The sequence below is a fragment of the Schistocerca gregaria genome, chromosome 4, assembly GCF_023897955.1.
Source record: "Schistocerca gregaria isolate iqSchGreg1 chromosome 4, iqSchGreg1.2, whole genome shotgun sequence".
Taxonomy (NCBI): domain Eukaryota; kingdom Metazoa; phylum Arthropoda; class Insecta; order Orthoptera; family Acrididae; genus Schistocerca; species Schistocerca gregaria.
This window is the reverse complement of record NC_064923.1, coordinates 279,941,335-279,968,108: the sequence shown is the minus strand read 5'-3', so window position 1 is coordinate 279,968,108 and position 26,774 is coordinate 279,941,335. Positions and strand designations below refer to the sequence as shown.

The 26,774-nt window shown below is 42.7% G+C and overlaps 1 protein-coding gene across 1 annotated transcript in view; it reads left to right on the top strand.

Moving 5' to 3' along the window:
• Window positions 1–26,774, top strand: part of LOC126365862 (uncharacterized) — a 229,847-nt gene that overhangs the window by 105,615 nt on the left and 97,458 nt on the right. The window contains exon 5 of the mRNA XM_050008531.1: window positions 18,531–18,644. Coding sequence (XP_049864488.1) covers window positions 18,531–18,644 — 114 coding nt within the window. The remainder of the gene's footprint in view (window positions 1–18,530; window positions 18,645–26,774) is intronic.

The following is a 26,774-nucleotide window of genomic DNA, read 5'->3' as shown; positions in this document are numbered from 1 at the left end:
CAACCCCTAAGGTATCTACTTCTAAGAAACTCATGCTAGCAGCTGTTCGTGTTTCAAATTCTGGAATATTCCATTCGTCTTCCCTGGTGAAGGAATTTCGGACAACTGCGTTCGATAACTCCGCTTTAGCGGCACAGTCGTCGGTAACAGTACCATCAGCACTGTGCAGCGAAGGTATTGACTGCATCTTGCCGCTTGTGTACTTTACACACGACCAGAATTTCTTCAGATTTTCTACCAGATTTCGAGACAATGTTTCATTGTGGAACCTATTAAAGGCATCTCGCATTGAAATCCGTGCCAAATTTCGCGCGTCTGTAAATTTTAGCCACTCTTCGGGATTTCGCGTTCTTCTGAACTTCGCATGCTTTTTCCGTTGCCTCTGCAGCAGCGTTCGCATCTGTTTTGTGTACCACGGGGGATCCGTTCCATGTCTTACCAATTTATGAGATATGAATCTCTCAATTGCTGTTGCTACTGTGAATTTGAGCCATATCTCCTCTACATTTGCATAGTCAGTTGGAAGGAATGGAGATTGTCTCTTAGGAAGGCTTCTAGTGACACTTTATCCGCTTTTTTAAATAAAAATATTTTGCGTTTGTTTCTGGTGGATTTGGAAGAAACGGTATTGAGCCTAGCTACAATGACCTTGTGGTCACTAATCCCTGTATCAGTCATGATGCTCTCTATCAGCTCTGGATTGTTTGTGCCTAAGAGGTCAAGTGTGTTTTCGCAACCATTTACAATTCGCGTGTGTTCGTGAACTAACTGCTCCAAATAATTTTCGGAGAAAGCATTTAGGACCATCTCGGAAGATGTTTTCTGCCTACCGCCGGTTATGAACAAGTATTTTTGCCAACATATCGAGGGAAGGTTGAAGTCCACACTAACTATAACCGTATGAGTGGGGTATCTATTTCTTACGAGACTCAAATTTTCTCTGAACTGTTCCGCAACTATATCATCGGAGTCTGGGGGTCGGTAGAAGGAGCCAATTATTAACTTAGTTCGGCTGTTAAGTATAACCTCCACCCATACCAATTCGCACGGAGTATCTACTTCTAATTCACTACAAGATAAACCACTACTGACAGACACAAACACTCCACCACCAATTCTGCCTAATCTATCTTTACTGAACACCGCCTGAGACTTCGTAAAAATTTCTGCATAACTTATTTCAGGCTTTAGCCAGCTTTCTGTACCTATAACGATTTCAGCTTCTGTGCTTTCTATTAGCGCTTGAAGCTCAGGGACTTTCCCAGCACAACTACAACAATTTACAACTACAATTCCTACTGTTCCTTAATCCAAGCACGTCCTGTATTTACCATGCACCCTGTGAGATTGCAGCCCACCCCGTACTTTCCCGAGGCCTTCTAACCTAAAAAACTGCCCAGTCAACGCCACACAGCCTCCGCTACCCGTGTAGCCGCCAGCTGAGTGTAGTGAACTCCTGACCTGTTCAGCGGAACCCGAAACCCCACCACCCTATGGCGCAAGTCAAGTTATCTGCAGCCAACACGGTCGCAAAACCGTCTGAGCCTCTGATTCAGACCCTCCACCCGGCTCTGCGCCAAAGGTCTGCAGTCGGTTCTGTCGACGATGCTGCAGTGGTGAGCTCCGCCTTCATCTCGTAAGCAAGACCGGCAGCCTTCACCAAATCAGATAGCCGCCGGAATCCAGAGAGAATTTCCTCAGATCCAAAGCGACACAGGTCATTAGTGCCGACATGGGCCACCACCTGCAGCTGGCTGCACCCTGTGCTCTTCATGGCATCCGGAAGGACCCTTTTCACATCAGGAATGACTCCTCCCGGAATGCACACGGAGTGCACACTGGATTTCTTCCCCTCCTTAGCCGCCATATCCCTAAGGGGGCCCATTACGCTCCTAACATTGTAGCTCCCAACTACCAATAAGCCCACCCTCTGCGATTGCCCGGACCTTGAAGGCTGAGAATGATCCTCTGAAACAGGGCAGGCAGCTGCATCTTGCTCAGCCAGAGACAGTGCCTGAAACCTGTTTCTCAGACGCACCGAGGAGGCTTTCTGATCAGCCTCCGGGGACGTATTCTGGCCAAAGATGAATACTACTGAGAGCGTGATGCGACCTATCGATTCCCTGTACGGCTCACAGCTCTCGGGTTTATCTCCATCCCAGATCAGAAGAACATTCGCTGCAGAAAAAGAGAACAAGTTGCAAACAGAACTCCCAAGACATATGCTTCATAACCACACTGTTATCGCACCACGCCCGCCTTCGACAATTGCATTAACAACTGCACCTGACACTAGCTACGTAAGACTATGGTAGGGGGCACAAGTCAGTCCTGCACTCGTAGATAGGGTGTGAAATTCCATGCGGCGTTTCGCGGTAGATGCTGTAGTATACAGAGAATTTGCAGCATTAGAAAATTGTAGCGAAATGCAGTAAGATCTGCAGAGGATAGGCACTTGGTGCAGGGGGTGGCAACTGACCGTTAACATAGACAAATGTAATGTATTGCGAATACATAGAAAGAAGGATCCTTTATTGTATGATTATATGATAGCGGAACAAACACTGGCAGCAGTTACTTCTGTAAAATATCTGCGAGTATGAGTGCGGAACGATTTGAAATGCAATTATCATGTAAAATTAATTGTTGGTAAGGCGGGTACCACGTTGACATTCATTGGGAGAGTCCTTAGAAAATGTAGTCCATCAAGAAAGGAGGTGGCTTACAAAACATTCGTTCGACCCATACTTGAGTATTGCTCATCAGTGTAGGATCCGTACCAGATCGGGTTGACGGAGGAGATAGAGAAGATTCAAAGAAGAGCGGCGCGTTTCGTCACAGGGTTATTTGGTAACCGTGATAGCGTTACGGAGATGTTTAACAAACTCAAGTGGCAAACTCTGCAAGAGAGGCGCTCTGCATCGCGGTGTAGCTTGCTCGCCAGGTTTCGAGAGGGTGCGTTTCTGGATGAGGTATCGAATATATTGCTTACCCCTACTTATACCTCCCAAGGAGATCACGAATGTAAAATATGTAAAATTAGAGAGATTAGAGCGAGCGCGGAGGCTTTCAGACAGTCCTTCTTCCCGCGAACCATACGCGACTGGAACGGGAAAGGGAGGTAATGACAGTGGCACGTAAAGTGCCCTCCGCCACACTCCGTTGGGTGGCTTGCGGAGTATAAATGTAGATGTGGATAGGAACTGAAAGAGGGACGTCCTGCTGGCCACATCGATACACATGCGTGTTCCAAAACGCTGCGCATAAAAACGCAATTTTTCGTGGGGGCTCATACTTCGGCTTCCGTTGGTAACAGTTAGGATCAAGTATTTTGGATAGTCCTTGTGCTAAGGACCATTTTTACATCCAATAAAAGGACCGTCTTACTGTAACTGTCCTATTGTACATGGCATAGTTTGAATACAACACACTTTTTCCACCTGAGGCAAATTGAGCAAATCGGTTGTTTCTTTTTTCATTAGATGTGGGCTACGGTGTGTCTTAAATGGGTTATAGAGGCACCCCCTTCGTTTGTTGACGGTTCCTGAGAAAACCCGATAAAAGCTATTTTCACCATTTTCTCGACGTCTAAATAACTAAACGCAGCATATTGTTCAAATTTTAATGGTATATTCATTAGGCACTTATCTAGAGGTGACATGCACTGGTTTCCAAAAATCGTTATTCTTTGTCGAGAAACACCCCAAAAACTTGGGTTTTGGGTACTAAAACCGAGCCGCGGGTTCCAAGTCGGCTACATACAGAAAATGGATGTAATGTTTACGATATTTTCCTAAGATCCCGATCTCTAACGGACTTTGAAATTTTTCTTGATATCTTTTTCCGTTTCCGAGGTACACAGCTTCAAAGGTACCCTACTTGTACACATAAAATATGCGAGTAAAATTCGGTGTGACGTGATAACATAGTTTATAAAGTGACATAGCATGGAGAAATGTGCTGCAGAATGTCTCCATTTCTCGGTTTGTGCCACACAGATCGCTTTAGAGTTGCTTGCGCGGATATTGCTGTATCCTGAATACTTTCTGGCATGATTTGCTGCTTTTCGCGATCACTCGCATTGACAGTTTAGCTGTTTAAGCGTACCTCAAGAAATGACCCAAACAGTCATCTTGTGCCTATCGTTGCCTCCTATCCCTACACTACCAGCGGGCTGAGTCATTTTACTTTGACGCTTCTAATCGCGTGCTACCGCACTATGGCGTAGTGATTTCAATGCATCCTGAACTGCAGATGTACAACAAAGAATTACATTCGCAAATTATTTAGGAGTGATAATTAAAAATAAATGACAACCCCGCGTATTACAGCAACACTGCACAAATGTCTCCATCAAATTTTGAGTGGTATCCATAGAAGTGCGCCAAAAATTATTCGATCGAATAAAGAAAAATCTTCGTTGATGATGTTTGGCAGTTTCATATACGTTGCTTCTAAAAATGTATTGTGTTCTACAGAGAATACTTTGGAAATGAATTTAGAAATTTTGTTTCTGTCTTTTGTTTTACGATACAATTCATCGAACGATTGAGGCGCAGTTTGTAAAGCAGTCCGCATACCATCAAACCTGATTGTCAGATTTGCTCTTTTCTATCCACGGGTTTGTCAAACAAGTTTGTAGATGTAGTACCACAACAAAATACGTCAATTTAATCATACTTTTGAAGCAGACAGTCTTCATGTCGTGAAGTACACTGACGGAAAAATCGCAACACCATAAAGTAATTAATGTAGAGTAACGTAAGTTAGGGAATACGTTTTTATAGGTAACATGTTGAAGTCATTAACGTTGCGGATTACAAGTTGTTGTAAGTGTGAGGTAAGCAAACGTGAAATGCTGGTTCATTAATAACCGGTGTGACCGCCAGAATGTTGACAGAAATTACGGAAACGTGCATGCATTGTATTGTACAGAAGACGGATGTCAGTTTCTGGACTGGAGTTCCATACCTGTTGCACTTCGTCGGTCAGTACAGGGACCGTAAATGCTGATTATGGATGACGCTGAAATCGTCGTCCGATCATGTCCCACATGTGATCGATTAGAGACAGACCTGGTGCTCTGGATGTCCAAGGCAACAGGTCGACACTTTTTAGAGAATGTTGGGTTTCAACATTGATATGCGGACGAGTGTTATCCTGTTGGAAAACACCCCCTGGAATGCTGTTCATGAACGACAGCGCAACACGTCAAATCAATGGAGTAACCACGAGATTGTTCCTGCTGCCATACGAAATCGCATCCCAGACCGTAACTCCAGGTGTAGGTGCTGTGACGGCCATCGATGCCAGCAGTCACGTACAGCCAAGCCTTTCTGCAGTATTGCTGAAGGATATTCCGGCTTCTCGTGGAGCTATTACAGGACGTCGTTCAAACTCGGTGAGCTGTTGATAATGGCGCCTTTCTCGCCTTAAAGACATTCTTGATTTACACCAACTCACCGCGTCCAGTCTCGAAGGCAACTAACGCTCACGACCGTTGCTGCGGGTATTTGAAGCAAACCCGATTTGCATCCTCACAATGGCGCTAGCAGCGCTACTCCTATGCGACTGGCGCGACGTTTCAATAGACGTCATCTCTGTGATGTAGAAACACGGATTCTAACTTCTTTTTATGTAGCACAACTCCTTCCTGTGTTGCGATTTTTTTCTATCACTGTATTTTGATATTATTGTGAATACCTACCAATGCACACAAAGCGTTTCTTGCGAAGACTTCAGCGCAGTGTATAAAGAAGAAAAAGGAAACTGAATGCTGGTCCACGGTATGATTTTATCTCAATGCTGAACGAAATATTACAGTCTGAATCTGCTGATTACATCAACTTTCTCTGAATGGACAGTCAATCTTTTACTAACTGACTTACTTCACCCTCACACTGAAAAGATACAAGCATGCGAAAATTTCTTCTCTTCTGCTTGGTACTGTATTGACACTTCATTATAATATCACAATATGGGAACACACACAGGGCGTAAATTTTAAGTTGACAAACCAGAATAACTCGAAAAATAAGCTTCAAACGAAAAAAATGTTTTGAATCCGAAGTTGATTATTTTCGAGGGGGACATCTGCTGCTGCTAAAATTAGCCCGCCACCCCAGCCCAATGGGGTTGGGGCGGGAGGCAACTTAAAAATTTCAAATGGGAACCCCAATTTTTTATTGCAGAATCAGATTATAAATAAAAAACTACGTACATTTTGTCTTAAACATTTGTTTCGATTCTTGGTAGCTGGCGCAGTATGTCAAGACAATCCATGTCCTCATTTTTGCATGGAAAATGGTTACGGATAAATAAAAATTACTGATTCACTTCGTAAATTTTGATTAGCTAAAATTAAAACTCTCCCTCTCTCCCCATAGGATGGGGTTTGAGAGAGAGGAATTAATGTTTTACAAATATTGACCCAAATACTGTATTACTTTTTTTCGCAGATTCGGGTTTTATTTGTTTCGTCGTCAGGAGGCAACACAACATTTAATTATCAAACAAATCATGTGACTAGCTAACTAACTAACCAAACATCCTACTTACTAACGCGTGAACTCATTTTTTATTTATCCGTAACCATTTTCCACTCAAAAATAAGAACAGGAATTTCCTGAATTACAGCGCCAACTACCAAGAATCAAAACCAATGTTTAAGACAAAATGTACGTAGGTTTTTTTTATGTAGAATCTGATTCTGCAATCAGCGGGCTGGGGTGGCGGGCTAATTTTAGCGCCAACAGATGTCGCCCTCTAAAATAATCCACTTTGGATTCAACACATTTTTCATGTGAAGCTTATTTTTCGAGTTATTCTGGTTTGTCAATTTAAAATTTACACCCTGCATACCAAGCATGAACGAAACCAGTGGCCTTCGATACTTTTATTTCACTGTACTCCCCCTTGTTTTTTGTGTGTAGAATGTTGATTTTCCTCGCGATATTTCCTGGATAGTATATGACTAAAAAAAGATGCAACACCTGTCCCAGTTTGACGTTTGCCAGGTCTATTTTGCTTTTATCTTTGATAACAGTTTCCGTAATTGTGGGAAGTCAAGATAGATTGCGATAAATTGTAAAAAAATAGCTCTGAGCACTATGGGACTTCCACTGCTGAGGCCGACAGTACCACAGAACGTTGATCTACTTAACGAAAGATTGGAATCTTTCATGGTACTGGTCAGTAGGAGAGACACCCTCCCTCAATCAGCTTCTCCTATTTCCATTTACAAAAACATTTGTCTTTATTTAGTTATTATTTATTTACTTAAGAGTATAGGACAAAAGCTTTATGTTTTGGTTATATTCGTACCTCTAACTTAAGAAACAGTGTGAACTGATAACAAAAATGTCTGATTTACTTACGATGCTGATTGTTAAAAATTTACTGCGGAAAAAAATAGGACAACCTGAGCTTTTATATTTGCAAACATAAATTGAAACATTTTTGAAGGAAGATTAGGTTTCAATTTCTCATCTTCAACAAAATCATTAGAGGTGGAGCACAAGCTCTGATTGATTCAAGGATGTGGAAGGAAACCGGTCGTGTTCTTTCAAAGGAGCAATGCCGGTATATGGCTCGAGCAATTTATGGAAATATCGGAGAACCTAAATCCTGATGACCAGACGCTGATTTGAACCGCCTTAAACCCAAATTCAATATTTTCTCTGGCCAATTAAGTGTATAACATAAACACCTGTTTAAATGGCTATATAGAATACAAACTCTGGAAACAAACAAAAAATTCCACAACAGAGAATAAATAACTCTAAAAAGTGGATGATTTAAGTTTTCAGTACTAGGCTAAGAAAAAACTGATACTGTGCATAAATAAGGACAAAAATACATAAATAAATTAATGAAAAGAGTTTTAACGTTATGAAAGTCAGCTCTGTATCAGGAGAACACGACCGTTTTCCTCGGCGTTATTTAGCAATCAAAAAGAAAATAAGGATAAAGTAAAACGATGCTTCATCTCACTTTCCAAAAGTTCTTTGATGTCTTTGCAAGTGTTATTTTCTTGAACAAAAAACGTTGACGTTCTACAATGTGTGAACAAATGTTTCGTATTATTTAAGGTCCCGGCAGCTGAGTAAAATTTACAGAACGAACTTCATCAAGAGCGCCCGTTCTGAATTTTTCTGTGACTATTAATTCCTGGTTTTTTAATGCTGTAGAGATTTCCAGAAAGAGTCATCCTATTTTAAAAAAAACTATATTTTTCGCACGAATGTGGTCAGAAACTTGTGGTGAATTTTAGCTTACGTACCGAAACTACACTAGTGTGCAAAACTTCAGGGCGGAAGCAACTTCCGCTTGACGAGTCGCCGCCAAATAACATGGTTCAATCAAACTTGGACGATAAATAGTAAGACTTGTTACATTATAATACAGACGATAACTGAAGGAAATAGTACGCAGTGAGACATGTTTATTAAACTACAGTAATTACACTGAGTCAGCGCGATTTATGATTGATTGGCAACTCCATGGAGTTTCTGTGCACCACGACCAAATAGTGAATAGAACTGGAAGGAAATTCGATTTTCGGTCACTTATTGACCATCCTCAATGCTGTAATATGCAATTAAAATTGGTAGGCACTGGTATCAACAAGCTTAGAGCGATGACATATAATCGCTCGAAGCTTGTTGATACCACTGCCTACCAATTTTAATTGTGTATTACAGCACTGAGGATGGTCACTAAGTGACCGAAAATCGCTTTTTCGGATAATAAAACAAAAAAATACGACCACTACTGATTCTTCTTCCAACTCTAGAGATTTATGATGGTTCAAATGGCCCTAAGCACTGTGGGACTTAACATCTGATGTGATCAGTCCCCTATACTTAGAACTACTTAAACCTAACTAACCTAAGGACATCACACACATCCATGCTCGAGGCAGGATTAGAACCTGCGTCCGTAGCGGTCACGTGGTTCCAGACTGTAGCGCCTAGAACCGCTCGGCCACCAGCGGCGGGCGTTAAATTGCAATTAAACTATATTTCGCTAAACACGTGCAGCAAATCATCGACACAAACAACGTCCGCCAACTTGTCAAATATGTGGTGCATCGGAATTTCTCTCAAATACGTGAAATGTTGCCAGGGCAGACAGCGCCAAGTACTGACAGATAGTAGAAAGCCCTAGTAAAGTTTGACAAATTGTTAGATCGTGTACGGGTTGCTTGAATGAAACATGGCAGCAGAGATACTTCCGCGAACTGGTCGTTGCACCGCTGGGTATTATCGGCTCGGAGGAAAAGCGGTGGCATTATACGGTGTCCACACTGGACGTCTGACACAATGGCAACAATGGACCCCCGCGTCCGTGACGCCGGCGGCGGGCACGCACCGGTAACTGCATAATTCTACGCGGTGAGCCACCTAATTAGAGGCATAACGAAGCAGAAGCAGCGGCCGTAACGAGCGGCCAGGCAACGCTGAGCCCGACCGCCACGTGGTCACACTCGCGAGGAGGCCGTCGTTCCGTCGACAACCCTTCAGCAGCGAGAGGGCACTGGCGTAAGTGGAAAAGAGTGGGGCGGCCACACGGAAAGCGGGAATCCTCAAGTGTTCACGTGCCTTGTAGAAGATCAGGTACAGCCATGGCTGGCTCCAGGGACTTTGCCGGTGCATGCATAAACTTTCAAGAGACCCCCCTTCCTTCCCCAGCCCTTCTTTGCATTTTCAGATATAGTCAACCTTTTTCGCAATGTAATTCATTCACATATGACACTTACTCATATTACAATGAAATGAACACCCTTAGCTGCTTACAGGCGTTGACATGCGTCAACGGGGACAGATGAAAATGTGTGCCCCGACCGGAACTCGAACCCGGGATCCCCTGCTTACAGAAAATATACCATCTTAGTAAATATATAGTTAAGGCTCACCGGCCACTTGACCACCTTCTTCTTCTGTGCGAATGCACAAACAGTGCCCGAACTCTTACGGGAATCAGCAGCGCGCCGCGAGTAATGAGTATAATGAGCGGGGGCACTACGAATGTAGTGCGGGACAATACGTTGAGAATGTGGGTTTCGCGGGAGGCGTGCCAGAGATAAATCCCTGCAGTCGCGCTATCCTCTGTGTCCTCAGTGGCTCAGCTGCCGCCACGGTAGCTCAGCGTGTTCGGTCAGAGAGCCGGTTGGCCTCTGTAATAAAAACAACTGAGTGGAAGGATCAACAAACGGACTTGAACGGATGTCATGTGACGTCTGCAACGACCAAACACAACGATAAAAAAAACACTTACTTTATTATCAGAGCCAAATATGGGGCACCAGTCAGTTGAAACAGAAGTGAAGTTAAGTCTCTAAAATTGTATTATTTCATTTGCAAAGGTGGGATGTACTTAATAGGGTGTGTGATCACCACCGACAGCGGTGCGTCCTCTGCAACGTGATCCCATGTGAGGTTCAAAGTTGGTAAGGTATTCTTGTGGTGAGGCACTCCATTCCCGCACTAGTTCGTTTAACAACTGCTGGGTGGTTGTTGGTGTACTTGACCGAGCTGTTGTACGTCTCCCCAGTGCACACCACACGTGCTCGATGGGATTTAAGTCGGCGGAAAGGGCAACCAGGCCTATTCACCAATATACTCTCGTTCCAACAGCTCCTACAGCTGCACAGTTCGATGCGGTCGCGCATTATCGTCCATAAATATCATGGGGAATACATCCCTCACAGATGTACATGGGGAAGGACCACCAAAACAATCATCTCTTACAATGTTTCTGGGCGTATTACGTTTTCCCATCTCCCTTCAGTTCAGGGAACGTCCAGCATTGTCGACATGATCTCTTTGGTGGTCGAGGTGTCGTGATATGGGTATGCGTAATGTTGCATGGGCGTAGTGTCCTCCAAATCTGTGGGCAAGTACATTCGCTGGTGAAGGCTCTTGTGATGCTGTACTCATGCCCAGATGTGTCTTTCAGGGATGCATTTGGCCCTGACTTCAGTTTTAATGGCAGCAATGCACAACAGCATCGAATAACTGTGGAGGAGCTCTTGGAATGAGAGGATATTCGGCGACTGGGCTGGCCTACCAGTTTTCCCGACTTAGATTCCATCGAGCACGTGTGGGATGCGATGAGGAGATGTCTGCACAATTTCCACATGCACCATTCACCATTTAGCAATTGTCAACCGTAGTCATGTAGGAATTGATCACCTTATCAATAAAATCCTTACCAACATTGTGGCCTGAATGGGTGCAAGTTGCAGGGTGTGTAGTGCCGTCGATGGTTACCACGTATCCTATCACAAACCATGTCATGCTTTTTTAATGTCCAGGGAACCATAATAGCCGGCCGCTGTGGCCGAGCGGTTCTAGATGCTTCAGTTTGGAACCACGCTGCTACTACGGTCGCAGGTTCGAATCCTGCGTCGGGCATCGATGTGTGTGTGATGTCCTTAGGTTAGTTAGGTTTAATTAGTTCTAAGTCTAGGGGACTGATGACCTCCGATGTTAAGTCCCATAATGGTGCTCAGAGCCATTTGAACCATTTGAACCATCATAAATCGCGTTGACTCAGTGTAATTACTGTCTTTCAATAAATATATCTCATTGCGTACTATTTCCTTTAGTTAGTTATAATGTACCAGGTTTTTCTATTTATCGTGCAAGTTTGATTGAACCATGTTACTTGGCGGTAACACGTCTCGCAGAAGTTGTTACCGTCCTTAAGTTTTGCACACCAGTGTAGTTTCGGTGTGTAAGCTAAAATTCACCCCAAGTTTCTGTCTACATTCGTGCGCAAAATATAGTTTTTTGAAATAGGATGAATCTTCCTGGAAATCTCTACAGCATTAAAAAACCAGGAATTAATGGCCACAGAAAAATTCAGAAAGAGCGTTCTTGCTGAAGTTCGTCCTGTAAATTTTACACAGTTGCTGGGACCTTAAATAATGCGAAACATTTGTTCACACATTGTAGAACGTGAACGTTTTTTGTTCGAGAAAATAACACATGCAAAGACATCAAAGATGTTTTGGAAGGTGGGATGCAGCACCTTTTTACTTTATCCTTGGTTTCTTTTTGATTGCTACATAATGTCGAGGAAAACTGTCGTGTTCTCCTGATACATAGATACAGATCTCATAGTTGAAACTCTTTTCGTTAATTTTTTTTATCTATTTTTGCCCTTTAATTATGCACAGTATCAACTTTTTCTTAGTCCAGTACTGAAGAACTTAAATCATCCCTTTTTTAGAGTTATTTATTGTCTTTTGTGGGTGTAGACTCGTAAAAAAATATACAAAGTTCTTGTGTAAGCTTCACAACATGCCACCCAAACATAGCAACCAGCTACGTAAAGATTAAGAAAACAATAGCACAAGATTCAGTGCTGTATGAGCGTGGTTGAGCGTGACGAGAGTAGGCTACTTCCCGATGCTAGTAGACGACGCTGCCGCCGAAACTTTCTTCCCAAGAATCTTTCACGGTGACGTTGCAGGCCTCTGTGAATGACGGCAACTGAAAGCTGTTGTGGAATTTTTTTGTTTGTTCGTCAGACTTTGTATTCTATGTAGCCATTTAAACAGGTGTTTACGTTATACACTTAATTGCGCAGAGAAAATGTTTAATTTGGGTTTAAGACGGTTCAAATTCGCGTCCCACAATCCAGATTTAGGTTTTCCGATATTTCCCTAAATTTCTCGAGGGAAATACAGGCATAGCTCCTATGAAAGGCCACGACCGGTTTCCTTCCACATCCTTGAATCAATCAGAGCTTGTGTTCAGACCCTAATGATTTTGTTAAAGATGGGACGTTGAAATCTAATCTTCCTTCAAAAATATTTGAATTCATTCTTACAAATATAATAGCTCAAGTTGTCCCATTTTTTTCGGCAGTAATTTTTTAACAATCTGCATCGTAAGTAAATCAGACTTTTTTAATATCAGTTCACACTATTTCTGATGTTAAAAGTACAAATACAACCAAAACATAACGATTTTTTCCTATACCCTTAATAAATAAATAATAAATAAATAAGACAAATGCTTTTGTAAAAGGAAATAGGAGAAGCTGATTGAGGGAGGTGGTATCTCATACTGACTAGTATCATAAAAGATTCCAATCTTCCGTAGTCAAAATAGGGACACGAAAACAAGATGTGGTTTACATCGGCTTTAACTCAGAATCACTCTCAAACGCAGGAGAAAAGTAAAAGTTCATTGTATGTACACTCATGCTCATATATTAAGGATAATTGCAGAATGTGGTGCTACACAACATGGCACTACACAAAACTGGCGCTAATAGCATAGGCACATAGGGAACACACATGACACAGATATATAAGTCCACGGTATTGGTGATAAGTTGAGAAAACCGTTCCAAACGCATCTGCTACAAAACGCCACTCTTTCCTGAGCATGTACCCCGACATCAGTACGGGATATAGTCACCATGCACACGTACACAGGCCGCACAACGGGCTGGCATATTCTGGATCAGGTGGTCGAGCAGCTGCCGGGGTATAGCCTCCCATTCTTGCACCATTGCCTATCGGAGCTCTTGAAGTGTCCTAGGGGTTTGAACACGTGCAACGATACGCCGACCGAGAGCATCCCAGACGTGCTCGATGGGGTTTAGCTCTGGAGAACAGGCAGGCCACTCCATTCGCCTGATATCTTCTGTTTCAAGGTACTCCTCCACGTCGGCAGTTCAGCGGGGCCGTGCGTTATCATCCACCAGGAGGAAGGCGGGACCCACTGCATCCCTAAAAAGGCGGACATACTAGTACAAAATGACGTCCCGATACACCTGACCTGTTACAGTTGCTCTGTCAAAGAGATGCAGGGGTGTGCGTGGACCAATCATACTCCCACCCCACACCATCAAACCACGACCTCCATACAGGTCCCTTTCAAGGACATTAAGGGGTTGGTATCTGGTTCCTGGTTCGCAGCAGATGAAAAACCAGCGAGAATTACTGTTCAGACAATACCTGGACTCGTCCGTAGACATAAACAGGGACCACTGTTCCAATGACCATGTACTGTGTTCTTGACACCAGGCTTTACGGGCTCTCCTCTGACCAGAGGTCAGTGGAATGCACCTTGGAGGTCTCCTAGCGAATAAACCATGTCTGTTCAGTCGTCTGTAGACTCTTTGCCTGGAGACAGCTGTTCCAGTGGCTGCGGTAAGGTGCCGAGCAAGGCTTCCTGTAATACTCCGTGACCGTCTGCAGGCATTGGTGGTGAGATATCGGTCTTCTTGTGGTGTTGTACACTGTGGACATCCTGTACTGTAGCACCTGGAAACTTTTCCTGTCTGCTGGAATCGTTGCTATAGTCTTGAATCACACTTTGTGGCACACGGATGGCCCATGCTACGACCTGCTGTGTTTGACCAGCCTCCAGTCGGCCTAGTATTCTACCCCTCATAACGTCATCAATATGTGTTCTTTGAGCCTTTTTCAACACAGTCACCATTAGCATGTCTGAAAACGACTGCACATTTACTCACTGCACCATATTGTGACATGTACCAACATACCTCTGCGTATGTGAACCGCTGCCAGCGCCATCGTGTGACGACCGCAGGTCAAATGCACCGCATGGTCACACCCCGAGGTGATTTAGACCCGCAAACCGCCCATCACAGCGTTATTTCACTATGTATGAGCATTATCCTTACTTTATAAGCATGAGTGCAAATGAAGAGGAAAAGAGTCGTGGTTACAGCAGAGTCGAGTGACTGTGAAATGTTTTAACGTCCCGTTCCATTCAGTTGTGTAACGTCTGGTGTGAATCGACCTTCTTCCCTGAAAAAATGGTTCAAATGGCTCTGAGCACTATGGGACTTAACATCTGAGGTCGTCAGTCCCTTAGAACTTCTTAAACGTAACTAACCTAAGGACATCACACACAGCGATGCCCGAGTCAAGACTGCGACCGTATCGCTCGTGAAGTTCCAGACTGAAGCGCCTAGAACCGCTCGGCCACAATGGCCAGCCGACCTTCTTCCCTAGCACAAAATTCTCTCGTTGTTGAAACTGCATCATATCTGTCCCGGAGGTCTGCTGTCTACCGACAATGGAGATGGTGTCGAGTTTCCCAAGATGGAAGTGTTAGTCTGCTGCAAACTATAATTTGCAAAAATGTGGGACAATTAAATGGCCAAAGCAATAAACTAGGAAGCGTATTCAAATACGTGCTGTGCTAAAAGTGTTTCCACATGGAGTGACTTCGCTGTTGAGGAATAGGAGCATGCATCACGGCAGCAGGCGGGGGACGAAACGCCACGGCATGGAAACTGGTACCCAACCTTAGCATAGTTCCTTTCAGCGTCTGAGACTAGGATAAGGTCTCCCTACTCACCTGTGAACTGGTGGCTGCCTCTTGACGCGTTGATTCCCTCACCAGCGAGAGGACACATCTACCTGCAATCTGATTATGTGTGTGCCATAGCTTGGAAGAGCCCACCTATTTTCATGTATGAGGCCTTCCCATATTATGGGTGCAGACTTGACCTGTAGTCAAAATGATCAAACCCCTTGAAGATTTTGTCCGAAGTGCAGCTTCCTGTTTAAACTTTGGAAATGAACTCTCAGACTGCTTTTAACATTCAGTGTCTTCCTGACATTATGTAACTGTCTGTACTCTTCTTTTTGTCTAACTATACACTAATCCCCAAAGAATGCTTCAATGCAGCTCTCCACAGTACGCTATCCTATACAAGCTTCTTCATCTCCGAGTAACTTCTGCAACCCACATCCAACGACACCTGCTAACTGTATTTGTCCCTTCGTCTTCCTCTACACTTTTTATTCTCCTCCTTCCCCCCACCCCCACCCCTCCCTCCACGCACACACACACACACACACACACACACACACACACACATATACAGAGTCCGAGTAACTTATGTGGCCCACATCCATCTACACCTGCTAACTAGCTGTGCCATACATTTATTTTCTCCTCGATTCGGTACATCCTTATTCGTTATGTGCTCTACCACCTAATCTTCAGGAGTCCTCTGTGTCACCAAGCTTCAAAAGTTTCAGTTCTCCTCTTGTATCTCATCGCCAATCTTTCCCTCCATAAAAGCTTGCATTCCAGACAAATTCTTTCAGAAAACACTTCCTAACACTTAAATTTATATTTAATATTGACAGACTCCTCTTCTTCGAAATGCTTTCCTTGCTATCGCCAGTCTGCATTTTATATTCTGCCTACTTCGTCCATCATCAGTTACTTTTCTACGAAAATAGCAAAGCTCTTCTACTACTTTTAGTGTGTTGTTTTGCTGTCATTAATTTATGTTCAATAGTTTGTTATAATTATTCTTCTGGATTAATATTTTTTATGTTTATCATCGGTTCAGTTTCAGTGACAACGCTTTCGTGCGTCATAAGTCAAAGAAGAACCGCAATCGGTATATAATCCAACAGGCACGATATTTGCTGGCCCGCTACAAGTGCGTAAATTACTTTCAGGTATCGATATTCACTCAAACGTCACCTTAAGGTGGCCAGAACCCAGTAAACTGTAGAACTCCACTATTTTCAGCCAAATATCAGCGAGATGGATATGGAACAATACAATTTCCCGGAATGTTCCTTATTTGCTATCTCCAGAATATTTCGTAAAACCAAGAGAAATCACCCTAAATCCGTGACTGGGTGTAGGATGCTGGTATCTGGAACAGATTTCGAATTACAACGGGGCCAACTGTGTCCTAGTTAAAGAAATGTAAGCAGTTTGTCTGTACGTCTATCTACACTCCTGGAAATTGAAATAAGAACACCGTGAATTCATTTTCCCAGGAAGTGGAAACTTTATTGACACATTCCTGGGGTCAGATACATCACATGATCACACTGACAGAACCACAGGCACATAGACACAGGCAACAGAGCATGCACAATGTCGGCACTAGTACAGTGTATATCCACCTTTCGCAGCAATGCAGGCTGCTATTCTTCCATGGAGACGATAGTAGAGATGCTGGATGTAGTCCTGTGGAACGGCTTGCCATGCTATTTCCACCTGGCGCCTCAGTTGGACCAGCGTTCGTGCTGGACGTGCAGACCGCGTGAGACGACGCTTCATCCAGTCCCAAACATGCTCAATGGGGGACAGATCCGGAGATCTTGCTGGCCAGGGTAGTTGACTTACACCTTCTAGAGCACGTTGGGTGGCACGGGATACATGCGGACGTGCATTGTCCTGTTGGAACAGCAAGTTCCCTTGCCGGTCTAGGAATGGTAGAACGATGGGTTCAATGACGGTTTGGATGTACCGTGCACTATTCAGTGTCCCCTCGACGATCACCAGAGGTGTACGGCCAGTGTAGGAGATCGCTCTCCACACCATGATGCCGGGTGTTGGCCCTGTGTGCCTCGGTCGTATGCAGTCCTGATTGTGGCGCTCACCTGCACGGCGCCAAACACGCATACGACCATCATTGGCACCAAGGCAGAAGCGACTCTCATCGCTGAAGACGACACGTCTCCATTCGTCCCTCCATTCACGCCTGTCGCGACACCACTGGAGGCGGGCTGCACGATGTTGGGGCGTGAGCGGAAGACGGTCTAACGGTGTGTGGGACCGTAGCCCAGCTTCATGGAGACGGTTGCGAATGGTCCTCGCCGATACCCCAGGAGCAACAGTGTCCCTAATTTGCTGGGAAGTGTCGGTGCGGTCCCCTACGGCACTGCGTAGGATCCTACGGTCTTGGCGTGCATCCGTACGTCGCTGCGGTCCGGTCCCAGGTCGACGGGCACGTGCACCTTCCGCCGACCACTGGCGACAACATCGATGTACTGTGGAGACCTCACGCCCCACGTGTTGAGCAATTCGGCGATACGTCCACCCGGCCTCCCGCATGCCCACTATACGCCCTCGCTCAAAGTCCGTCAACTGCACATACGGTTCACGTCCACGCTGTCGCGGCATGCTACCACTGTTAAAGACTGCGATGGAGCTCCGTATGCCACGGCAAACTGGCTGACACTGACGGCGGCGGTGCACAAATGTTGCGCAGCTAGCGCCATTCGACGGCCAACACCGCGGTTCCTGGTGTGTCCGCTGTGCCGTGCGTGTGATCATTGCTTGTACAGCCCTCTCGCAGTGTCCGGAGCAAGTATGGTGGGTCTGACACACCGGTGTCAATGTGTTCTTTTTTCCATTTCCAGGAGTGTATTTGCATGTGGTGCAAAGATTAAGGGTAAGATTTGTTCGACGAAAGCTGGAGGTTACTTGCGACAGCAATATTGAGTGTGTGCTGTGGTGTGTAGTTCATGGCACACTGAGAAGTTGGATGTTTCAGACATCACGAGAATGAGGCCTATGTAGTAGTGGGACTGGAGTCCCATAGTGCTTCAGCTGTGACGCCTCTCGCGATTAGACCATTAACATGTGACTTAATGTCGCCATTGCACGTCCTCAGCTCCATCCCGTACTCGACAGCAGTACAGCGAATTTATTGAGCATTGATTTTAATGTACATGCAGTGAAGTAGGTAGTGTAAGGGTCGGTTCCCTGTTACAGCGTGGGGCTGAGGCTGATGATGGGCGAGTTCCCCTTGGAGCAGGCGCTACAGGCCATGTTCGTCGAGGCGGCCACGGGCTGGTCGCACGTCGACTGTTCGGCGCTCTTCCCCAGGTAAGCTTCGTCGACGGCTCTATCACCTACCGTAGCTGGCGCCAGTTTCATGTTAATAGAGCATATCATTCACTCGACGGTGAGACAGTAAGACAGTTAACATCAGGAGGTTTGGAGTAGAGACCCTGACTGGTACGGAACTAGGTTTCAGATCTACAGTTCAACTGATATTTAATATATTTAATAATGCGATTCATCGAAGAGGGTTGGCTGTTATAAGATTGTTTTCTAGCGATGCTTTTGTCTGCAGTAAGGTATGGGTGATGGACGACCAAGTCAGCAATACTTACAACAGAAAGAACCTTACAGTATCCGACAACATAATAGTTATTTAACTTCCTGCCAGATTAAAACTGTGTGCCGGACTGAGACTCGAACTCGGGACCTTTGCCTTTCGCGGGCAAGTGCAAGGCTATGGCTAAGCCATGTCTCATCAATATCCTTTCTTCCAGGGGTCCTTGTTCTGCAAGGTAAGCAGGAGAGCTTCTGTGAAGTTTGGACTGTAGGAGACGAGGTACTGGCGGAATTACGGCTGTGAGGACGGGGCGTGAGTCGTGCTTGGGTTGTAGCGTTCCGTTCACTTGTGTAACGTCAGGTGTGTTGGTAGAGCACTTGCCCGCGAAAGGCAAAGGTCCCGAGTTCGAGTCTCGGTCTGGCACACAGTTTTGATCTGCCAGGCAGTTTCATATCAGCGCACACTCCGCTGTAAAGGAAAATTTCATTCTAGAAACCCCCCCCCCCCCCCCTCCCCCATGCTGTGGCTAAGCCATGTCTCCGCAATATCCTTTCTTCCAGGAGTGCTAGTTCTGCAAGGTTCGCAGGAGAGCTTCTGTGAAGTTTGGAAGGCAGGAGACGAGGTACTGGCGGAATTAAAGCTGTGAAGACGGGGTGTGAGTTGTGCTTGGGTAGGTCAGTTGGTAGAGCACTTGCCCAAGAAACACAAAGGTCCCGAGTTTGATCTCGGTCCGGCACACAGTTTTCATCTGCCAGGAAGTTTCATATCAGCGCACACTCCGCTGTAGAGTGAAAATTTCTTGCTACAGTTCAGCTAGCTTAGTACCCGCTGCTTCCCTCGCGTTGACTGTATGGTCTGCAAGGACTGTATGTTCACACATTGCAACACTTTCTAAGTTTTAAAGCTAATTAGGGCCATATAGGCATGGTGTTTTACGAATGTACTTCTGTTCAAAAAGCGATTCCGGTAGCTGGAGTCCATAGTTATAGTTAATCATGCCTCTTGCGTTCTTGTGGATATATTTCCATAGCAAATTTCATCCGCTAACAAATACTTCTTCATATCTAAGCGGGAAGTAAAACACTAATTTTCACAAATTTAGCTTTAAAAATTTTTAATGTAACGAAATACTTTCTAAAAAATGATCATCCCCTCTCGCGCTATTTAGCGCTTGAATTTCCAGAAACACGGAAACACATATTTTTTATTTCTAATTAAGAAGTCAAATACCAATTGTCACACATGTAGCCTTAAAATTCTATAACAGTTCCTTAGTAATTATTTATTTTCAAAAAACTTTCGCCCACTCTTTTACCCCCTTATCTGTTGAATTCCAAAAATTCTGAAACACGTAGTTCTTTGCTTTCTGAGTGAGAAATCGGATACTAGTTTTCCTAGTTTTAGATCCAAAGTTTCCTTAATAGCAATATACTTTCAAAACCCCTTTCGACCTCTATTTCATCCCCTTTGGAGTGGAATTTCGGATATTCGCTTCTTAGACGATGCCTACAGTACAAGATCCACACACTCTCCGAACTTCCCGTTTCTGTCCTCAGCGGTTTGGGGTGGGCGATGATGGGTCAGTGAATCAGTCTGACCCTATTTCACCCCCTTAGGGACTGAATTTCCAAAAACACTGAAACACATATTTTTTTACTTCCAACTGAGAAGCCAAATTAAATTTTCTTGGATATAGCTTTAAAATAGTTTTCATAATAAACTAAATCTCATCCCCTGTTCACCCCCTTAAGGGGTCAATTTCCAAAAACAGTGAAACACTTATTTTTTTTATTTCTAACCAAGAAGTCAATATGTAACTTTAGAAATACTTTACTAGTTCTTTAATAATAATATATATTTAAAAAAAGCTTTCAGCCTCTATCGACCGCAATGGGGTTAAATTTCCAAAAATACTGGAACACGGATTTATTTATTTCTGACCAAGAAACCAAATACCAGTTTTCGTAGGTCTAGCTTCAAAATTGCCTTTATAGTGACATTTTTCAGAATAACCCTTCATCCCCTACTTTGCACCCTTACATTTGGAATTTCGATAAAACGCTTCTTAAACGACGCCTACGGTGGAAAGTCTACACCTTCTCCAAATTTCTATCCTTAGTGGTTTGGGATGGGCGATAATGAGTGATTGAGAGTGTCATTTTGAGATAAGACACCATGGTTCGGAAACGACCGAGTCTAAATTTGTAAGAGAAAATCCTTCTAATAACCTCTGACAGTGGAATAGCTGGATCGGTACTATTGTTTCTAAGTTTGTAGGGCGGGGAACTTCCATACTTGGTACCATGGTCCAAAACAAGAATAAATGTCTAGTAAACTTGACGTCTAAAATGCGTACTTTAATAGCCATCGTCGCTTCGTCAGTAGAAGAGATGTGTTTCACAGTAGCGAAAGGCGAACAAGTGCTCATAGTCCTAAGGTATGAATTTCGGAGCCCACGTTTACCAGAATTTTTTTTCTTGTTTTGGTGCATACTGCCATCTCTGAAAGTTCCCTACGCTACAATCTTTGCAACTACAATACCTCTACATGTTCGTGGAGGTATGTGCCGTCTATGCAACTAAATGAAGGCAGTTTGTTTGTTGCCATACGCGTTTCGCTTCATTTATTTGGGAAGCATCATCAGTGGCCTGAAATACATGTTTCTTTTTATATATACAATAAGCGTATTATCTGCTAGATATAATAGGTTGATATTTTACATTTTGTCGGGTTTTTTTAGGTTAGAAGCAACTTTTGTAGCACAAGTTCCGTAAAATGATGTATGTTTCGTTTTACTTACGATTTCCAGCACTGCTAACACATATATGTGTTTCTGGAGATGTATTTGTTGGTCTTCATGCTCCAGTTAGCCGAATCAGGTGTTGTTTAGCCACTTGTCACATCACATTTCACTTTCACTGCCATTTGGCGATCAACATATGTGTGTTTGCAGTGTGTAGTGTTGCCAACTGTTGTTATGTGTTTGTCTTTTGTTTCTGTTGTGTTTTGTGGTTTTCATTTGTTGTATGTCTGTGTGTGTCTGTGTGCGTGTGTGTGTGTGCAATCTTTTTTTTTTTTTTTTTTTTTTCCTGTGGGTTCATGCGTTTGTCTGTGAGTATGTGTGTGTGTATGGGGGGGAGGGGGGTTAGGAAGGAGAGAGAGAGAGAAGAGGGGAAGGATATTCATTAATTATTTATCCTGGTTGCACTTCAGTTTGTTGTTGTTTTGGTGGCTAGCATGATCAGCGAGTTATTGTTTATATGTATTTGGTCATTGAGTACCTTCTTTTCCATTGCAATGGCTCTTTGTATGTGGAAGTTTTCTTGCAATGTCAGGAGGTTTTTGTTGTGATTATTCACTCTGATAACTGTCATGTCACATTCCATGTTCGATGGTTCATGTCCATGTTTTATCAGGTGTTCGGCAAAGGTAGAATGACTGTTCTCATATTTCCAACTTCTTATATGTTCTTTATACCTAGTTTTAAAGTTCCTGCTTGTCATCCCCAGATATACTGCTTTACATTCTTGGCACTCTAGCTGGTATATACCTGCTCCTTGGTATTTGTCTGGTTTTTCTGTTGTTTGTAAATGTGATTGGAGTGTGTTTCTTGTTCTGTAAGCTATTTGTAATCCCTGTTTCTTTAATATATTTGCTATCTTGTGTGTTGTTTTGTGTTTGTATGTGAGAGTATACCATTTTTTTCTGTTATTCATGTCATGAGTGTTATTGTTTTGTGTTTCTGTGTGTGCTCTAGTGTTTGTGGGGTTCTGTAATCTCTGCTTGTTTTCATTTTTCTTTAGTTGTGTTTTAATTTTTTCATTGAGTTTTTGTACTATATGGGTGCTGTAATCATTGTTAGTGGCTATCAGTTGTATTGTTTGTAACTCTTTTTCATAATTTTCTTTGCTGAGTGGGATGTTATTTAGCCTGTGTAACATGTGTCGTAGGGCCGCTAATTTTTGATTCTGTGGGTGGTTGGATGAAGCATGTATGATTATGTCTGTGGCTGTAGGCTTTCTGAAGATGTCAAATGTGTGTTTATTGTTCTCTCTCTTTATTGTTATATCCAAGAAATGTATTTGCTTTTGTGTTTCTTTTTCTATGGTAAATTGAATATTTTTATGTATGTTGTTTATATCTGTATGAAGTTTATCAATTTTCTCTGTTGGTTCATCTACCATACAGATTATGTCATCTACGTATCTGTACCAGTAAACAATTTTGTATCCTTTCTTTCTGATGACTGTATCGAAGATTGTGTTTTCTATGTAGTTGATGAATATGTTTGCTAGTGTTCCTGAAATTGGGGATCCCATTGGGAGCCCATCTTCTTGTAAGTAAAATTCCTTTTCAAATTGGAAGTAATTTTGGGATGTGATTACTTTGAGGGATTTTGTTATTTCATTAATATTGTCTACAGGTAGTTTGTTGTGTGTTAGTAAGTTTTCTTCAATTAGTTTTATTGTGTCTGCAGTGGGTATTGAGGTGTACATGTTCTCTATGTCAAAAGAGATGAGTGATGCTGTTTGTGGGATGTGTAAGTCTTTTATATGTGTTATGAGTTCATTTGTGTTTTTCACTGTTCTGCTGTTTTTCATTTCATAGTGTTGCATTATGATTTTGTTCATGTGTTTTGCCACATGGTATGATGGTGCCTTCATGAAATTAATAACAGGCCTCAATGGAATGTGGGGTTTGTGGACCTTGGGTTGGCTTCTGAGTGTTGGTGCTTTTGGGTTCTTCTGTGTGATATGTTGTTTTTGTTTATCTGTAAGTATGTGTCTGATCTCTCTGAGGTTGTTTTTTATGTATGTCTGGAAGCGTGCAGTTGGATCAGATTTTAGTTTTGTGATATTGTTAGAAGAGATGAAATCCATAGTTTTTTCTATATATTGTTCATTATTGATCGGTACTGTGCTGTTCCCTTTGTCAGATAACCACTACATAGAAAATCTGATTGTAGAAACAGAAAGCATCCTGACACAGGAAGAGAAAAATAAAAATAACACTATAAATATTGGACGAACACGAGAACTAGTGAAGAAAGAAATAAATAACATAATCACCATGTCAAAGAAAGAGCAAAACAGTAAACTTCAAACAGAAAAAAACACCGCTAAGAAATTAAAAGAAAAACTGCAAGCTAACAACATCATAGTCACAAGAGCTGACAAAGGGAACAGCACAGTACCGATCAATAATGAACAATATATAGAAAAAACTATGGATTTCATCTCTTCTAACAATATCACAAAACTAAAATCTGATCCAACAGCACGCTTCCAGACATACATAAAAAACAACCTCAGAGAGATCAGACACATACTTACAGATAAACAAAAACAACATATCACACAGAAGAACCCAAAAGCACCAACACTCAGAAGCCAACCCAAGGTCCACAAACCCCACATTCCATTGAGGCCTGTTATTAATTTCATGAAGGCACCATCATACCATGTGGCAAAACACATGAACAAAATCATAATGCAACACTATGAAATGAAAAACAGCAGAACAGTGAAAAACACAAATGAACTCATAACACATATAAAAGACTTACACATCCCACAAACAGCATCACTCATCTCTTTTGACATAGAGAACATGTACACCTCAATACCCACTGCAGACACAATAAAACTAATTGAAGAAAACTTACTAACACACAACAAACTACCTGTAGACAATATTAATGAAATAACAAAATCCCTCAAAGTAATCACATCCCAAAATTACTTCCAATTTGAAAAGGAATTTTACTTACAAGAAGATGGGCTCCCAATGGGATCCCCAATTTCAGGAACACTAGCAAACATATTCATCAACTACATAGAAAACACAATCTTCGATACAGTCATCAGAAAGAAAGGATACAAAATTGTTTACTGGTACAGATACGTAGATGACATAATCTGTATGGTAGATGAACCAACAGAGAAAATTGATAAACTTCATACAGATATAAACAACATACATAAAAATATTCAATTTACCATAGAAAAAGAAACACAAAAGCAAATACATTTCTTGGATATAACAATAAAGAGAGAGAACAATAAACACACATTTGACATCTTCAGAAAGCCTACAGCCACAGACATAATCATACATGCTTCATCCAACCACCCACAGAATCAAAAATTAGCGGCCCTACGACACATGTTACACAGGCTAAATAACATCCCACTCAGCAAAGAAAATTATGAAAAAGAGTTACAAACAATACAACTGATAGCCACTAACAATGATTACAGCACCCATATAGTACAAAAACTCAATGAAAAAATTAAAACACAACTAAAGAAAAATGAAAACAAGCAGAGATTACAGAACCCCACAAACACTAGAGCACACACAGAAACACAAAACAATAACACTCATGACATGAATAACAGAAAAAAATGGTATACTCTCACATACAAACACAAAACAACACACAAGATAGCAAATATATTAAAGAAACAGGGATTACAAATAGCTTACAGAACAAGAAACACACTCCAATCACATTTACAAACAACAGAAAAACCAGACAAATACCAAGGAGCAGGTATATACCAGCTAGAGTGCCAAGAATGTAAAGCAGTATATCTGGGGATGACAAGCAGGAACTTTAAAACTAGGTATAAAGAACATATAAGAAGTTGGAAATATGAGAACAGTCATTCTACCTTTGCCGAACACCTGATAAAACATGGACATGAACCATCGAACATGGAATGTGACATGACAGTTATCAGAGTGAATAATCACAACAAAAACCTCCTGACATTGCAAGAAAACTTCCACATACAAAGAGCCATTGCAATGGAAAAGAAGGTACTCAATGACCAAATACATATAAACAATAACTCGCTGATCATGCTAGCCACCAAAACAACAACAAACTGAAGTGCAACCAGGATAAATAATTAATGAATATCCTTCCCCTCTTCTCTCTCTCTCTCCTTCCTAACCCCCCTCCCCCCCATACACACACACATACTCACAGACAAACGCATGAACCCACAGGAAAAAAAAAAAAAAAAGATTGCACACACACACACGCACACAGACACACACAGACATACAACAAATGAAAACCACAAAACACAACAGAAACAAAAGACAAACACATAACAACAGTTGGCAACACTACACACTGCAAACACACATATGTTGATCGCCAAATGGCAGTGAAAGTGAAATGTGATGTGACAAGTGGCTAAACAACACCTGATTCGGCTAACTGGAGCATGAAGACCAACAAATACATCTCCAGAAACACATATATGTGTTAGCAGTGCTGGAAATCGTAAGTAAAACGAAACATACATCATTTTACGGAACTTGTGCTACAAAAGTTGCTTCTAACCTAAAAAAACCCGACAAAATGTAAAATATCAACCTATTATATCTAGCAGATAATACGCTTATTGTATATATAAAAAGAAACATGTATTTCAGGCCACTGATGATGCTTCCCAAATAAATGAAGCGAAACGCGTATGGCAACAAACAAACTGCCTTCATTTAGTTGCATAGACGGCACATACCTCCACGAATTTAAAGCAACTAAAGGATAAGACGGAAAACAGTAAAAATGACGACCTCTACATGTGTTCCACTGTCAGAGGTATCAGACGGTTTTCGAACTTCGAACTAGGTCGTTTCGGTCCTGGGTCCCTTACCTCAAATTGATACATTTACCCTTGTCCACAATCTCTGAAAGCTTGAAATATTACCCTGTATAAGGGAAGTGAACTGAGTTAGGTGTTAAGTGAACACTGAACGACACGGAGATGCCGCGCACTCGGTGGTACAGCGTTATCAGCACATGACAAGGGACCCCACTGTGGATCTCCATTTGGTCCGATGGTCGAATAGTTCAACAGCCAAATTTGTGGCGT